A 19,286-nucleotide genomic window follows, 5' to 3' on the forward strand; every position below is an offset into this window, starting at 1 on the left:
TAAAAACATCTCTTGTCTACATAAAATGGCACTCAAAATCAAGCATGTTTAGCTACTAGAACAAGAGTATCAAGCCATCCATGGGCTAAAACACACACGAAAGTGTGACAATACATCTCTTGTCTATATAAAATGACACTTGAAATGAGTGAAAGAAGCCAACCATGCACATACATCTCAACGACTAGAACAAGGACACAAATGCCAACAACAACAACAACAACAATAGTGTTTTTGTTGAAATGCCAACATGGACTAAAAATCACACACAATGGTGTGAATCAATGTGCCATGTCTACATATAATGACACTCAAGACAAATGTGTTCAACTACTAGACCAAGAGAACAAAGCCAACAAAGGGCTACCAACACACACAAAGGTGTGAAAAATATGTCTTGTCTATGTATGATGACACTTAGATAAAAGGCATAAGAGGAGAAGACACTTGAGGCAATAAGACTTGTAATGACAAACATTTAACAGATTATCAATTTCAATATATCTTAAAACACTTATGGTTTTAAACTTTAAACATCCATCACATGTATACATAATTAAGAGCATCCATAATAAAATCAATGGCCAAAATAAATGAGTGACACACTCATAATTAGAGATCACATAACAAGTCATTTTTGAGTCAAACTTGTAATAACCGCAATTTTTCCATTAAAAATTTTAATGTTTAGGCGTAATATAGGCGGATTTGGGCACGGATCCAAGTTTCGGATCCAGAACCCATACTTAAGTGATACCTCTTATACAGCTAAACCTATTAAATATCAATATACGTAAATAAGAAAATAAATAATATATATATATATATCATCAGGTGGGGTTTTGGATCCAACTATGGGTCCACATCTTTAAATAATACCCGGATCCAACACATTGTTGGATTCCGAGTGCGGTTCGGACCCGGATCCGGCCCACACCCTGCAAAAAGAAAAAAAAAAGGGTTAAAAGGGCAACCCGATATGGGTTGCTCGATAAAAACATACGGGAAGGGGGAAAACCCCTTCCCCCGATAAATCGTGTTAGGGTTCAGTTGAACCCTAACACGTCAAGAGATGGGGAAGTGGGGGAGCACACCGCAGCCGCCGGGAAGGGGTAGGGTTTCCTTCCTTTTCGGGAGGCCACCCTCCTACAAAGGGGGACCCCTGAACCCCTCTTCCATCCCTCTCTCGCTACCTCTTTTCCCTCTCTCACTCTCATTGGCCTCTCTAACTTTCGGGTCGTCCTCCGAGCTCCGGCCTGCAGCTCGAAGCTTTTGCCGGGAGAAGCCGACCTCTCACAGTGGTGGTGCTGTCAAAGCCACCGACCTTCTCTCGTGGCTGCCGCATTTCAGAACGATACAGGAAGGTAAAAGCAAACCACAACATTTATTTTTATTTCAATAATAACAGAATCCAACATCAGAGTTTTCACATTATTAGTCTCAAACTAAAATTTCCAAACTGAAAGAAAGTAGGATCGCCAGGGAACAAATAAATCAAATCTTGGTCAGCGCCTCATCCTGCGTCGCTCATAGCACTACTCTGTGCCTGAAAATGATAAAAATTATAGGAATTAGACTACCATGTCTAAGTAGGAAAGACTGTACTCTTAATGCAGGTATGTCATGAATCTAGTATGTGATGTGTAAATTTTTCAGCCTATTAAGAATCGCACAAAGCAGCAGTAACCGACATATATCTAAGCAGGCATGCAGATTATACAACAGTTATAATTAAGCAATTTAAAACATTTTATACAACGACAATAATTACACAAGGCATTAAGCAATTAAAACATTTTATGCAACACAGTAACAATCATGCATAACATTTGTGTAGAAGTCCCAATACGAATTTGATTATCTCATATCTACACATTGCAGGATGTCATATCATCACAAGCTCAGAACATGCTAGTAGAATATAAACCGGTCTCTTTCTAGTAACTCCACTCAAGGTGATACCTAACATGTTCTAACTGATGTTTATCTTGTCTTATCCCGTGGGTACACACGGGCCGAGGCAACCATCACAGAAGAGAACGTTCGGGGGTATATTATTCAAAGTTGTTTTATTAACCCGAACATTCTAACTGTGACTGAAATCCCAAGGGAGCGGCCAGTGACCGAGAGAAACTTCTAGAGGCCAAAACAAAAAACAGGATGCATCCCTAACTTCTGCAGAAGAACAAAGAGCTACCACCTAGGACATTTTGGTAGTCTGGGTCCCCCAACTCCGAGGACTGGGGACCAACGAGTCACTTTAGCTCGAAACTGATAATTATGTCCCCGGAGTTTTGTACCACTTACCCTCTCCAAGGTAAGCCCGAATCTGAGTGAGTAAATCTTTTCATTTAGTTAACCTTTCAGGGTGTAGTGCATTTTTCCCAAAACCTGTTACTACCACAGTAGTAGATTTCCAACCTTAGTCATTTTACCCAAGTGTATGAATCAACCCCATCATTTCCCATATTGTTTTCATGAACTCACTCAGAGTGCTCCGGTGCCTTTAAACCTGTCAAACACAAAAGTTAATATTTAATTTTCTTACCAATATAATTGAACCAGACCACGTACCTACATTAGGTACTCAACCCGCATCGCCCATTGAGCAAGGTTTCCCAAACAACCCTCTAGCAGAAGGGGATAACCATGACTTACTTAATCATTTACCCATTTAGGGTACCACTAGATTATTTCCTTTCAATTCACCATGCTTCAAGGAAAAGAAATTCACATACTCTGAGTACGTGCAATATACCATGTCAATACATAGCATTTTTTTTTTGATATGTCTCACTCATTTTCTACATGAAGAGATCAAGGAATTATCTTAAGAATTTAAAACTATCATTGGTGTATAGCTGCTGCTATAAGGTAGAAGTTGGAATGTAATAGAACTTGCAATTTTATGTGGAATCTAAGCCAAAAATAACAGAAACTGTAAACCCATTCAGCCTATTTCAGTAATACAAACACAAGAAATTCTGTGCACAAGAGAAGGGACAACTAGGTATTATTCAGCTAGCATACTGAAATTCTAAAAATCCAACATGAACCACTCAGCCATTCTACTGTATCCCACAAATTAACTAAGTGATGCACAACACGTTGGTTTACACAGAAAAATAAAAGAAAGAACCAGAATTCATTCAGCCGCATGAACTAAACACTCCTTTTTTTTTCCAGTTCAGCCACCCTACAGCCTATACATCAAACAATGGTTTCAGCCATTCTACTGCATTTTATAGTATTGTTAAATATCAAACAGCATGTTGTGTTATACTGAATAAAAACAACAACTAGACATTCATTCTGAACCTATGGTGTGATCAAGATAACTCAGTTGAACCCAAAAACAAAAGCAACTACTTGTTAAGTTCTTCCACAGGTTAAATCGTAGGGTCACTCACCACCCATAAGTATATTAGGTACACACGGTGAAACATAGAAATGATAAACATAAATAAACCATAATTTGAAGGTGTGATATATGCATCATTTAAGTATCCAAAACAATTATAATATCAGACCTTATTAAAAAAAACAGTAAAGAAAAAAAAATCAGACTTGAAAAGATCGCAAGAGAAACACTGAATCTTAGTTAAATTTTCAATACCAAGGTCAAGAAGAACCCCCCACTCAAACTAGGGTTTTCGATTGGAAGGTACATAGATTTTTCATATACATTTCAGTCAAAATAACCAATCAGATAAAAAAAATGAATCTTCAAGCAAACACCCAAATCGGTTAAAAGGGTCTCCCCGTGGTCATACATCCTCATCCTCTCCTTGAATAGGGTAACACCCGAAAACCCCTAATCACTGTCGTATCCACTGTAAACCCCCAATCAGTTGATTTGGGTTCTTTTTTTTTTGTAGATGATTGATGGGAAAATATACAAATTAGTGACGTAGCTACCACCCCCCCCCCACACACACACATTTCGAAACATGAAATACCTACAGAAAGAAAAGCACAGTAACCTACCATTATCCGGCGAGGAGGTTGCGGCAGTCACGAGGGGAGGTCGGTCGGCGTCGGTGCACTGTTGCCACTCACGCAAATCCGAGGATGAAGACCGAAAGAGGGTGAGACGAGATGCAGAAGAGAGAGAGAGAGAGAGAGAGAGAGAGAGAGAGAGAGAGAGAGAGAATGGAATAGTGAGAGAGAGGTTCGGGGGTCCCCTTTTGTAGGAGGGTGGCCACCCGAAAAGGAAGGAAGCTCCTCCTCCCGGCGGCTGCGATCTCCCCCAACTCCCATACTCTTTGCGTGTTAGGGTTCCATTGAACCCTAACAGGTGATTTATCGGGGGAGGGGTTTTCCCCCCCCCCTTTGTATTTAGTTTTATCGGGCAACCCATGTCGGGTTGCCCCCCCCCCCCCCCCCCCCCCCCCTTTTTAACCCTTTTCCTGTTTTCCCTTTTTACAGGGTGTGGTTCGGGTCCGGGTCCGGGTCCGACCCGCACTCGGGATCCAACCACGTGTTGGATCCGGGTCTTATTTTAAAGGTGTGGACCCATAGGTTGGTCCAAACCCCACCTAATGATATATATATATATATATTATATAAATTATTTATTTTCTTATGTGCGTATATTTATATTTAAATGGGTTTATATGTATAAGGGGTATCACTTAAGTATGGTTCTGAATCCGAAACTTGGATCCGTGCCCAATTCAGCCTATATTACGCATAAAACATTAAAATTTTTAATGGAAAAATTTGCGGTTATTACATTTGAGGCAATAAAACTTTGTAATGACAAACATATAAATAAAACCTTGGACAATATTTTTGAAAATAAATATGTGCACATACGCACAACAAAAACACTTGGAACACTTGTGCACAAAAGCATGTAAAAGTATCTTTAACAAGATATTATAATCGATGGAACAATATAAATGTAAGAACATACATATACCAAGAACACTTGGAACACTTGTGCACAAAAGCACAAAACACGAAACCACAAATGTGCAAATGCACTCATAAGATTCATAAGCAATAAAAGGTTGGGCAATAATCCCCAACACCCTTGAATTAAATATACCTTAAAACATTTAAGGTTCCAAGACAACATATATCCATCACATTTATATATAAATAAGAGCATCAATAAGATCAATGGCCAAAAGAAAACGAGTGACACACTCATAATTAGAGATCATATAACAAATCATTCTAGAGTCCCAAGGTGCCCATAACTCACCTCAACAACCATCTTTAATATGGTAATTGGACAATCCAAAAATACCTAACACAAGGTGCCCTTAACTCACCTAAACAATTATCTCTAATATATTAATAAGGCCATAAAAAGGATTGACGCATCATATAACTTGTGATGGATAAAAATAAATGTCATAAAAAGGCAATGAACACTTAGGGAAATCATTTTCCAAATATGTGATTTTACAAAGAGGGCCGATTCAAAGGTCCAACATAATTAATCACAACAATATGCCTTATAATAATTTTGCATAAATACAAAATTATGTTCAATCATGATCATTATCAAAAGACTCAATAAACACAACATGAAATATTTAAGCAATGTCATGTTGTGAGGACGGATTTGAAATAATCCAAGAATCAAATCAAGCCTCTATAAATTGCAATTATATGCATACCAAGATGTAGAATGGCAATAATCTTAAATGAGCAAATTTAGGACAACATGTAACAAGAAATTGCGGTAGGCCTGTGACAGCCAGCATAAAAACTTTGTCATATCCTATGAAAATGAACCAATATGAGAATTTCGTTGGGGCGTTCCCTACTGAGCGACGCGCTGTACTCTCTAGGCCCGGAGGCAGTGATAAATGTGCAAGGGTTGCTAGGTCGTCGCCCAGAAGCGACGCGTCACACCGGCGCCCGGGTGTGGTGTCAAATAGGCAAGGGTTCCCTCACTTTGTTGGACGGGTGGGGGTAAAGAAGTTAGTCCAAGACCATAAAATTAGGTTAGCCACTTGGAACATAGGGTCTTTAACTGGTAAGTTGGTAGAGTTAGTAGATGTTATGTGTAGGAGAAAGATTGATATTTTATGTCTTCAAGAGACCAAATGGGTAGGTGAGAAAGCTAAAGTGATAGAACCTTGGGGATATAAGATTTGGTATACAGGAATAAATAGGAATAGGAATGGAGTAGGGATTGTTATGAGTCGTCAGTTTATAGATAATGTAGTTGAGGTCCGTAGGAAGGGTGATAGAATTTTACTTATTAAATTATTATTAGGTACGGATATTATTAATATTATTAGTGTTTATGCACCTCAAGTAGGTTTAGATGATTCCATTAAGCATCAATTTTGGGAAGATTTAGATGGAGTAGTACAAGAGACATCTTATGGAGAAAAGCTTTTCATCGGCGGTGACCTTAATGGACATGTAGGCATTAGTAGGGATGGATTTGAGAATATCCATGGAGGCTATGGTATAGGAGAAAGAAATGAAAGTGGAGAAAGGATTTTAGATTTTTGTTTGTCCTATGATATGATCTTAGCAAACACTTGGTTTAGGAAGAGGGAGTCTCACCTAGTAACATTTAAAAGTGGGGTTAATACGAGTCAGATAGATTTTTTCCTACTTAGAAAGAGAGATAGGGGTTGTTGCATCGATTGTAAGGTTATACCAGGAGAAAGTGTAGCTACACAACATAGAGTCTTAATTTTAGATCTTAGAATTAGACAATGCCGCAAAAGGGATAGACATAGGATAAATCCTAGAATTAAGTGGTGGGCACTGAAAGGAGCTAAACAAGGTATGTTTGTAGAGCAGGTAGTTAAGGAAGTGGATTGGTGTCTCGAGGAGGATTCATAATCAATGTGGAATAAGATAGCGGGTGGTATGAGAAAAGTAGCTAAGGAGGTATTGGGTGAGTCTAAAGGCGGTGCACCACTAGGTAAGGATACATCATGGTGGAACGAGGATGTCAAATTAGCTATTAAGGTTAAAAGAGAGTGTTATAGAAATCTAAGTAAGAGTCGTGATAATGAGAATTTGGAGAAGTATATGATAGCAAAGAAGGAAGCTAAAAAAGTTGTTCGAAACGCGAGGGCTAAGGTATATAAGGAGGTTTATGACAAGTTGGATACCAAAGAAGGCGAGAAGGATATTTATAGGCTTGCAAAGATGAGAGATAGGAAATCGAAGGATTTGGGTATGGTTAGATGTATCAAAGATGAAACGCAAAGGGTTTTAGTCAAAGATGAGGAGATTAAGGAGAGATGGAAAGATTATTTTGATAAGCTATTTAATGATAGTCATGCTCAAGATCTTGGAGACTTCTCCATTCCTTTTCATGAGATAAATCGTGACTTCATGCGCAAGATTCAAAAGAAAGAAATTGCAGAGGCTTTGAAGAAAATGAAATCAAGAAGGGCAGTTGGCCCAGATGGTATACCTATCGAGGCTTGGAAATGCTTGGGAGAGAAAGGTTTAGAATGGTTGACAAATCTTTTTAACTTGATTTGGCGAACAAATAAGATGCCTAATGAGTGGAGGAAGAGTACTTTGGTGCCTTTATATAAGAATAAGGGTGATATACAAGATTGCACAAACTATCGTGGTATAAAACTCATGAGTCATACTATGAAACTTTGGGAGAGGGTGATTGAGTCTAGGTTGAGGAAGGTTGTCATGATATCGGAGAATCAATTTGGTTTTATGCCTGGAAGATCAACTATGGAAGCTATACATCTTCTTAGACAACTTATTGAAAGATATAGAGAGAGGAACAAAGATTTGCACATGGTTTTTATTGATTTAGAGAAGGCATACGATAGAGTACCTAGGGACGTTCTCTGGTGGACAATGATGAAGAAAGGTGTTTCTCTCAAGTACATTAGTATAATTAAAGATATGTATGAAGGAGTAGTAACCAATGTCCGCACTTGTGGAGGGGTGACAACCAATTTCCCGATAACGGTTGGGTTACATCAAGGATCTGCTTTAAGCCCTTTCCTATTTGCGATAGTGATGGATGAGCTTACGAGATCAATTCAAGAAAATGTACCGTGGTGTATGTTGTTTGCTGATGATATTGTTTTGATTGATGAGTCTAGAGCTGGGGTTAATGCTAAGTTAGAATTATGGAGACAGACATTGGAAGCTAGAGGTTTTAAGTTGAGTAAGAGTAAGACTGAATATATGGAATGTCGGTTTAGTAAGCAACGAAGTAGTGATGGGAGTGTAGTGAAGCTTGGTGAGCAAGATATACCGGTGAATGATTATTTCAAATATTTGGGATCCAACATTCAAAAGTATGGAGAAATTGATGGAGATGTAAATCATAGGATAAAGGTTGGGTGGATGAAATGGAAAAGTGCTACTGGAGTGCTGTGCGATCGTAGAATGCCATTGCGGTTGAAGGGAAAGTTTTATAGGACGACTATTAGACCCGCTTTACTATATGGTACGGAATGTTGGGCTGCCAAGAGACATCATATTCAAAAAATGAGTGTAGCTGAGATGCGGATGCTTAGATGGATGTGTGGAAATACAATAAAAGATAAGATTCGGAACGAAGAGATACGTAAGAAGGTAGGTGTTGCACCCATTGAAAATAAGATGCGAGAGAATCGTTTACGGTGGTTTGGACATATTCGGCGAAGGCCTAATGATGCTCCAGTTAGAAGGTTGGAGAAATGGGAAAATATATTAGTTAAAAGAGGTCGGGGTAGGCCTAGGAAGACTTGGATGGAGATGATAGGAAAGGATATGAATGCTTTGAACCTCACCGAGGACATGGCGTTGGATAGAAATGATTGGAGGAAAAGGATTCATGTGGAAGACCCAAAATGAATTTCTTTTTTGGTTCATATCGCTGACCCCAATTGTTTTGGGATGAAGGCGTAGTTGTTGTTGTTGTTTGTTGTATGTAACAAGAAATTGCGGAAGCACTTATAATGATAAAAGGAACAATCTCACAAGTCCACTAAGGGACAAAACAAACCCTAAGGAAGGCAATATATATCATCTCTTTATTGAAAAGAGAGTACCATGTGAAAATGTCTATGAATAGACAATACGCATACAAGCATGAATACTTTATAAAAGAAGTGTCCGAAGACACTCTCACAACACTTGAACAAAATACGCAAAAAGCATAATAATAGGAAACATGCAATAATGCATGTATAAAAAGGAGCAAATGCTTGAGACTCTCAAGCTTTCAAAAAGATGGTAATATTAAAAAAAAATCTCATAAAAAACCAATATTAAAAAGAAGCTTATAACAATCATGAACTCTTCTCAAAGAGTATATACTCATAAGAAGATTCACAAGGATAAAAAGGCCTCTCAAAGAGAGATCCACCAAACAAAATTCTCAAATGAGGATACATACGAAAGGAAGAGGAAAAACTTTATTAAAGTGGAGAAAATCCCCAAAGAGAATACTAGGATTGCGTTATGGCATAAATCTACAAACAAAAATTCATAATATTATATGACTTAATAGATTATAACCAATGGCATGAATATGTTTTAAATAAACAAAACATGAAATATTTAAAACATATGTAATAAGTATGCAACATTAATGAAGACCATAAATCTTATAATAAAACATATTCTTGAAATTGAATTGAAGAATGAAAAGAGGATAACCATATTTTATGAGATCATTTTTTAAAACTTAATTAAACCGATATTATAAAAACGCCTTCTTAATCAAACATTGCTCGTATGAAAAAGAACTCATTAGGTAGGAAAATAAAACATCATTTTTCAAAGACACATGTTATTATGAAAAAACCTCATATAGGACATTTTAGAGGGTAAACACATACCTTTAATATGAAATAATTATGATGAGAGTATGTGAGCAATGCTACATCTCTCACAAACATTTTACTTCTAACATAACTTTCTTTAAAAAACTTATTTTTCAAGAAAAGACATACGAAAGAGAATAATATAAAAAGTTCAATGGAATTGTTAAGAATCCAAACTCATAATGACATGGAGAACACAAATGCAAAATCATATCTAATTCTTTATAATGCTCAACACTTAAAGAAATATAATGCATACCAAACATATAATTTTTAAGAAGCAAAAGAGAGAAACACATATGAAAAAACATATAATTTTTCATAATGCATAATACTTAAAGAAATATAATGCATATCAAATAATTTTAAGAAGTAAAAGAGAGAAACGAGAACTTCACCATTCTTCTTTAAAATTTCTTGAATAGCACGCTTCCCAATGCAACAAAGAGCAACTCGATCCCAACCTTGCTCCGATACCATGTAAGAAAACAACTTTGAATATATTAGGTTCAATAATGAACCAATACACATGCACATTAAGTGCGAATATACCCACTAAAGGGGAAAACACAAGCACATAATGTGCTAACACACAAAGGGGCAAAAATGCCTATAAGGCATAAGTTGATATTATTGAAAAGAGGAAGGGTGTAACACCCATTACATAGAGCAAAGGCTCCTCCAAAGGAGTAAAGAATACAAGGGGAAAAGACCCTATTTATAAGCCAAGAGAGGAGCCACATAGGGGGCTCCCAAAGGAGTCGTTGGGAGCCCCCAACGGTCACATTTGTGACCGTTGGGGGCTCCCCAACGACTCTTTGGAGAGCCTCTCTAGGTGGCACAAACCACAAAAAATGAAAAAGAAAAAAAAGGAAAAAGAAAAGTGAAATTACAAACATATTCCAAGTGGAATATGCGTAAAAAAGGTGAAATGACTTAACTACCCCTATGCCTAATAATAGAGGAATATATATTTTATATATATAATTAGGAAGATACGTATGCATATATACCATATATGAATATGTATCATCCTTTATATATATAAAATATATATGAGATTACAAAGGTTGAATGATACATTTTAACATGTATAACATGAACAATTAATATTCAATAAATGTATCATCTAGCACCATGACATGCAGTCAACCGCATGTCACTGTTGTGCTAAAGCAAGCAACAACATGCTGCCCGCACCATGCTGTGCTGTGCTTCAAAAAGAGCACAAAAATGTGCTGTGAACAACACATTGTGGCTGCATAAAGGGTGCAACACTGCTGCCCCTAACAGCTCGCCAAATACAGCTGAAAACAGGCTGCATCCAACAAAGTCATAAGCAGTCCAAAATCAGCATAAATAAAACAGTTTTGGTATGCATAACAGAAAAATCGCTTGTTGTGTATAATCAGTAACCAGTCTATCATGCATAGCTAGCATAACAGTAAAATCAAAGTTTGATATGCATACAACAAAAACCGTAGTGTATGCAAATCTACAAAACAGTTTTTTGCTATGAGTCACTGTAAAACAGTTTTGCTGTGCATAACAGCAAAAACAATTTATTATGACATAAATTCAATTGATGATAATCGGCCATGACAGTTTATTAAATTCAATAACGGTTCATGACGAAACAAATCAAATCTGATTAGCAGTCATAAAACGAGTTTGATAACCGTCCATATAAATGTCCAAAACAGATTTTTATGATATGAAAATAAACTAATGACAGTCGGCCAAACTAAAATCAATTTAATAACAGTCCATGATATGGTTTTAACCAATCTGAATTTCAGCCAGAAAAATAAAGTGTCATAACAGTCTAAGTATGAGCATGTTAAATCTGATTTTTCAGTCCACAAATAGGTTTATCTAACAGCCCACTTATGAGTGTCCAAAACAAAATTTTTTTACATGAAAGTAAGTTGATGACAGTCGGCCAGAAGATAAAAATTAATTCAATAACACTTTTGATATACATGACATCTAGACATGTTTTACATCCATCACCTGATTCTAAGCTGAACAACATAGTGGCGTGTTACAGCTTTGTTTTTAATGATAGACACATAGTGACGTCAAAACAGAACTTCATGAACGCACGCTGGTGACAGTCCACAAAGTGGCTTCAAAACAGCACATAAAGTTTATATAATTGACGACTATCGAAACCTTGAACTAATTATTCAGTTTTGAAATCAGTATTAGGACAAGAAAAAATCAGATTTATTTATGAAGCAAATTTGAACTCACAATGGTCGGCCAGAGAATAATCAGTCAGAAAAAAATAAGTGCAATCACAGCCCAACCAAAAAACGGTTGCTAAGACTTTTCCAGTATCCTTTATATATATAAAATATATATGAGATTACCATTTGCTAAGACTACTTCCACTTTCCATTTGCTAAGACTTTTCCAGTGTCCATTTCCCGCATTGGAAACCTTGTTTTATATATTACACACTTTAATCCTGATATTTTCTTTTGGTCTCATTATTGAATTAATCTCCTTTGTGGTGCAATATAGGAGCTTAGCTTGCTGTTTCTGCCATGAATAAATGTCCGAGCATGCATTTTGTGTACGTCTCCATATTGTTATTATATTAGCAAAGTCATATTTGGTTATGGTATAGTTTCCACAATGCTTTGATGTTTTCTTTTTCTCTTTTTCGCTGCAGGGTCATTTGGACAGGGGAAAGAATATATCGAGGAGGAAATGTGTTGCTGCTGATCCGGTTTGCAGATCTTTTATTGTGCTTTCTTTATGTCATTATCTCAATTTCCTTCCACCTTGACTATTTTCTGTTTTATATTTCTTTATGTTGCTAGCCGTTGTTAATCCAGTTTCGTCTCTTCTACAAGGGTCGCGCAATCAAAGGAACTGTCCTTCTCAATAAAAGGGTATGTCCTTATCTGCTCTTTTGGGTGTTGAGTTCTTTTTTTTCCGATGTGCTTGTGGTTTTTATGCAAATAAAAGGACATTGTCACTTATTGATAAGTTTGGTGAGTGAGAAGACTGGTGGTATACCAACTAGTTTTATTCCATTGAGTATTGAAAAACTATCTTAAACCACAAAACTTTCATTTGAAATTTAGCCTGTAAGAGATTAATCCATTGGTTTTAAGTGCAGGCACTTCATAATGATGTCAACATACCCGTAGTACAATAGCTGCACAATTGCTTTGACAAATAAGTCAACTCATCTTTATGCACTTGTAAAATCATTCTCCTATTTATATTGATGGCAGTTTATGGAAACCTAGATGGAATGAAATATAAAAACACACTTCAGTAAGTGATTTCAGAATGTGTTGCCAAAATGCATGAAATACAGTGGGGCATTTGCCCATGTATATAGTCTGCAAGAGTACTTGCCACAAGTTTAGATATCCCTAATGTGGCTAGCTGATGCTGACAGATATCTTGTGCTAGAAAAAACGACTAAAATGCCATCTATAAAAAAACAGAAGAAAGAAATATATAAAAAGGAAGAATAAAGTATAGAAAAGGAATAAAATAATATACTAGTGTATTACTTAGCTTGAATCATAATTATGTGCAAACATGTGTACATATCTATAATTCCTAGCTCAAACTTACAGTCGTGAAACCAAAAGTCTGCCATGTAGAAGTGAATCCGTGGTGACGGCGAAGCTTTAGTGAGGAAATCTCCCTGCTTGTATACTGATGAAACATGGGGTGGTGAAATACTATTCTTTGGATACTCCTCTTGAACATAGTAACTGTCGATCTCTTTAAATTAGGTGTGTTCATGATAACGATCTTTTATATAAGCATTGATGGATGGTGGAGAGCAATAGCGATGAAGAAGATGCAACCTCTGTTTGAAACAAGTAATATTTTCCTTAAGGGCAATATTGTCATTTTTCCTTTTTGTAATTTGTGTTTTGTTTAATGCGCATTTATGTAATTGGTATGTAAGTTCATGACAAGGATTTGCATTAAGCCTTTTCCTATTTGCTATAGTGATGGATGAGCTTACGAGATCAATTCAAGAAAATGTGTCGTGGTATATGTTGTTTGCTGATGATATTGTTTTGATTGATGAGTCTAGAGCTGGGGTTAATGCTAAGTTAGAATTATTGAGAAAGACATTGTAAGCAAGAGGTTTTAAGTTGAGTAAGAGTAAGACAAAATACATGGAATGTCGGTTTAGTAAGCAACGAAGTAGTGATGGGAGTGTAGTGAAGCTTGGTGAGCAAGAAATACCGGTGGATGATTGTTTCAAATATTTTGGATCTATCGTTCAAAAGAATGGAGAAATTGATGGTGATGTAAATCATAGGATTAAGGTTGGGTGGATGAAATGGAAAAGTGCAACTGGAGTGTTGTGCGATCGTAGAATGCCGTTGCGGTTGAAGGAAAAGTTTTATAGGACGACAATTAGGCCCACTTTACTATATGGTACAAAATGTTGGGCTGCCAAGAGACATCATATTCAAAAAATGAGTGTAGCTGAGATACGTATGCTTAGATGGATGTGTGGAAATACAATAAAAGATAAGATTCAAAACGAGGAGATACGTAAGAAGGTAGGCGTTGCATCCATTAAAAATAAGATAAGAGAGAATCGTTTACGGGGGTTTGGACATATTTGGCGAAGGCCTAATGATGCTCCAGTTAGAAGGATGGAGAAATGGGAAAATATATTAGTTAAAAGAGGTCGGGGTAGGCCTAAGAAGACTTGGATGGAGATGATAGGAAAGGATATGGATGCTTTGAACCTCACCGAGGACATGGCATTGGATAAAAATGATTGGAGGAGAAGGATTCATGTGGAAGACCCAGAATGATTTTCTTTTTTGGTTCATATTGCCGACCCCAATTGTTTTGGGATGAAGGCGTAGTTGTTGTTGTTGTGTGTAAGTCATCCGTTGGTGGAGTCTGGATGTAATTTTGTAAAATATTTGAATTGTTTCTGTAAAGCCTGATTAGGGTAAAGTCTGATGTAAATAGGTATAATAGGTGTAGCCCCTTCTTCGAAGAAAAAACGTTAAGGATTAGCGGATACAACAAATCATGGATTGTTGCATCAAGAAGCGTGCCATCTCTCAAGAAAGTTTTGTATTACTTTTTCTTTTTCTTTCTCTTCTTCTCCCCACTTTCTCTTTCTCTACCCTTTTTCTTCGCATTGTAAAGAAATGGAGAATGAGAGAGAAGTAATAGTCTCCATTCCCGTACGCCTAAACGATACAAACTATGTGATGTGGGCATCCATAGTAAAACACAAAATATGAGAAAAAGGGTTGTGGGGTTTGGTCGACGGTACCGAAAAAGTGCCTAAGCTCATTCTTACGAAAATTGAGAATGAGAAGGAGGTTGCTCTTCAAGGAAAGAAAATGGGTAAAGTTGTTTCCGACTATGAAAAGAAATGCATAGAATGGAGGATGGGCCATTCCAAAATAATTGGATGGCTCATCAATAGTGTGAACATCCACAAATGTTCTAGCTTGGCAAAATTTTGATTTGGCTAGTGATGCATGAAAATATCTTAAAGACATGTATAGTCTTAAAGATATTGCACACATATGCAATGTTCAAAACAAGGTGAAAACCATGACTCAAGGAGAAATGAGCATTAGAGAATACTACAATGCACTCTCTCTTCTTTAGGATGAATTGACTCTTCTTGAGCCAAAGTGTCATTACCCACAAGACGTAGAACTCCATAAAAATCAAATTAAAACGAAACATTTCTACCAATTTATTAATGGGCTTAGACTCGAATTTGAAAGAACAAAGTCGACTCTCCTTTATAGAGGAGTTATTCCTTCCATAGTTAAAACTCTTGAATAATTGACTATGTAAGAGAATAGATTAAAGAAGCCTTCCATTTTAAAAGATAAAGAATCCGTGCTTGCCATATCAAAGTTCGAAAATCATACTAGAAGCTATAAGCCTTCTCATTTTATAAAAAATGAGAATGGAAGAAACTCCAACAACTATGAGAATAATGAAAAGATGCGTGATCATGAATACAAAAAAAGTGGAAAGATAATTTGTTATCATTATTACGAACCGGGACGTATCAAGCCCTTTTGCTCCAAAAGGCCAATCATAAAGAAAGAGTTGCTTCAGTTGAAAGGAGTGAGATGGATGACTCCAAGTGCATTGACTCGCTCTCTTTGGCTCAACTAATGGAGGCGCTACAACTCATGCTTAAAGCTTAAGCTCTGTCTTTTTCGGCAGCGGCCATATCTACAAGTGGTGACCATGATAAGACCTCTTGGATTCTTGACTCCGGTGCTTCCTTTCATATGACACCAAATGAGTCCATATTGGCCGAATGTAAGTTTAACCCAAATGACTCTTATGTTTTAACTGCCGATGAAACATTTTTGAAAATCAAAAGTTTTTGGGATTTTTCAAAAACATCAAATCTTTTACATATCAAATATTAGAGTAGTACCAAAATTAAATTTAAATTTTTTATTAGTTTCTCAAATTAAGGACCATGGTTGCAAAATACTATTTTCATTTAATGATTGTCTAATAAAGGATCTCCAGTCCGGAAAGCCAATTGGGCGTGGCCACAGAAGAGGAGATCTCTATGTCATGGACAATCTTGAGTTACCAAAACAACCGTTTTGTAATTTTGTGAAAAAGAAAGATATAGAAATTTGGCATAAAAGACTAAGATATCCTAGCATGACCAAATTACACTTGTTTCCATTTCTTTCAAATTATAGAGAAAGATTTAGTGTGTGAAGATTGCATTCTTGGCAAAATGAAGTCTTTGCCCTTTGGACCAAGACATTTTATAACTAAGAATCCATTTGAGTTAATACATTCAGATGTATTGGGACTGACTCCAATCGTATCCAAATGAGGGACATCCTATTATGTTGTGTTTGTAGATGACTATAGTAGACATTCTTGGATATTTTTTTTAAAAAAAAAATCGGAAGTATTTGAGTGTTTTAAAAAATTTCATTGTATATTAAGAATCAATTTAAAACTAATATTCAAATCTTTAGAACTGATAACGGGGGAGAATTTGTGTTAAAAGAACTTGAAAATTATCTTGACCTAAATGGGATTATTCACCAAAAATCATGTCCATACACTCCTCAACAAAGTGGACTAGCCGAGAGGAAACATAGACACATTATTGAAACCATTAAAACACTTCATGTGTCTATAAATGTACCAAAAGCTTTTTGGGCCAAAGCCGCCCTTACGGCAGTCTATTTGATAAACAAAATGCCTTCCAAAAGCATTGAAAATATCTCTTCTATTGAAAAACTTTTTAAAACAACTCCCGATTATAAAAGGTTAAAGGTCTTTGGATATAAATGCTTTGTCCTTACCAATAAGAATGACAAACTTTCTCCAAAAGCAATTCCTTGTGTTTTTTTTTGCTATGGCGAAAGTCAAAAGGGATATAGATGTTATGACATTCAACAACAACAACTACGCCTTCATCCCAAAACAATTGGGGTCGGCAATATGAACCAAAAAAGAAAATCATTCTGGGTCTTCCACATGAATCCTTCTCCAATCATTTATATCCAATGCCATGTCCTCGGTGAGGTTCAAAGCATCCATATCCTTTCCTATCATCTCCATCCAAGTCTTCTTAGGCCTACCCCGACCTCTTTTAACTAATATATTTTCCCATTTCTCCATCCTTCTAACTGGAGCATCATTAGGCCTTCGCCAAATATGTCCAAACCACCGTAAACGATTCTCTCTTATCTTATTTTTAATGGATGCAACGCCTACCTTCTTACGTATCTCCTCGTTTTGAATCTTATCTTTTATTGTATTTCCACACATCCATCTAAGCATACGTATCTCAGCTACACTCATTTTTTGAATATGATGTCTCTTGGCAGCCCAACATTCTGTATCATATAGTAAAGTGGGCCTAATTGTCGTCCTATAAAACTTTCCCTTCAACCGCAATGGCATTCTACGATCGCACAACACTCTAGTTGCACTTTTTCATTTCATCCACCCAACCTTAATCCTATGATTTACATCACCATCAATTTCTCCATTCTTTTGAACGATAGATCCCAAATATTTGAAACAATCATCCACCGGTATTTCTTGCTCACCAAGCTTCACTACACTCCCATCACTACTTCGTTGCTTACTAAATTGACATTCCATGTATTCTGTCTTACTCTTACTCAACTTAAAACCTCTTGCTTCCAATGTCTGTCTCAATAATTCTAACTTAGCATTAACCCCAACTCTAGACTCATCAATTAAAACAATATCATCAGCAAACAACATACACCACAGCACATTTTCTTGAATTGATCTCGTAAGTTCATCTATCACTATAGCAAAAAGGAAAGGGCTTAATGCATATCCTTGATGTAACCCAACCGTTATAGGAAAGTTGGTTGTCACCCCTCCACAATTGCGGACATTGGTTACCACTCTTTCGTACATATTTTTAATTATACTAATGTACTTGAGAGAGATACCTTTCTTCATCATTGTCCACCAGAGAACATCCCTAGGTACTCTATCGTATGCCTTATCCAAATCAATAAAAACCATGTGTAAATCTTTGTTCCTCTCTCTATATCTTTCAATAAGTTCTCTAAGAAGATGTATAGCTTCCATAGTTGATCTTCCAGGCATAAAACCAAATTGATTCTCCGATATCATGACCACCTTCCTCAACCTATACTCAATCACCCTCTCCAAAAGTTTCATAGTATGACTCATGAGTTTTATACCACGATAGTTTGCGCAATCTTGTATATCACCCTTATTCTTATAGAGAGGCTCCAAAGTACTCTTCCTCCCCTCATTAGTTATCTTATTGTCTGCCAAATCTTGTTAAAAAGATTTGCCAACCATACTAAACCTTTCTCCCCCAAGAATTTACAATCCTCGATGTTATGACATTGAAAGAAACAAATTGTATGTTTATCAAAATGTCACTTTTCTTGAAAATAAAATTGGTTTTTGCAAATAAAAATTCCAAGAAAGTTGTGACTACTCGTTTCTTTTTTACCTTGTCAATGAACATGAACGATGCGAAAATGTTCATGACACACATGAGAGTAGAAATGAAGACTTGTATAATGCAAGTGAGAGTATAAATAGGGGTCTTAATGATATAGACCCATCTCATAATGATATACAAACCTATGCTCAACGTACCGAAGATCATCCACCATGTGGTTTAGAAAGATATTCTCAAGATCAAGAAATACATTCTTTGTCTTAGAAAATCCATAAGAATTTCAAAAGCTCCTAGTAGATTTGTATCCTATGATTCCTTTGAACCATGGTATAGGTCATGTCTAATGGCCATATACTCATATTCTGTAACCACAATCTTATCATGAGGCTAAACATCATCTAAAATGGATTAATGCCATGAATGATGAATTAGAAGCCTTGGAAAAAGAAAAAAACTGAGAAAATCCAAACATTACCTAAAGGAAGGAAAATTATAAGATGTAGATGGGTGTACAAGATAAAGACCAAATGCAATGGAAAAGTAGAACGATA

General features: G+C 36.5%; 1 protein-coding gene across 1 annotated transcript in view; it reads left to right on the forward strand.

Moving 5' to 3' along the window:
- The window catches only part of LOC149820153 (putative RNA-dependent RNA polymerase 3), a 141,068-nt gene that overhangs the window by 70,937 nt on the left and 50,845 nt on the right, over positions 1–19,286 (forward strand). Inside the window, exons 9-10 of the mRNA XM_089981753.1 lie at positions 12,460–12,516; positions 12,611–12,682. Of these exons, the coding sequence (XP_089837879.1) occupies positions 12,460–12,516; positions 12,611–12,682 (129 nt within the window). The remainder of the gene's footprint in view (positions 1–12,459; positions 12,517–12,610; positions 12,683–19,286) is intronic.

Source organism: Nuphar pumila, chromosome 12 (genome assembly GCF_984573655.1).
Source record: "Nuphar pumila chromosome 12, dmNupPumi1.hap1.1, whole genome shotgun sequence".
NCBI lineage: Eukaryota > Viridiplantae > Streptophyta > Magnoliopsida > Nymphaeales > Nymphaeaceae > Nuphar > Nuphar pumila.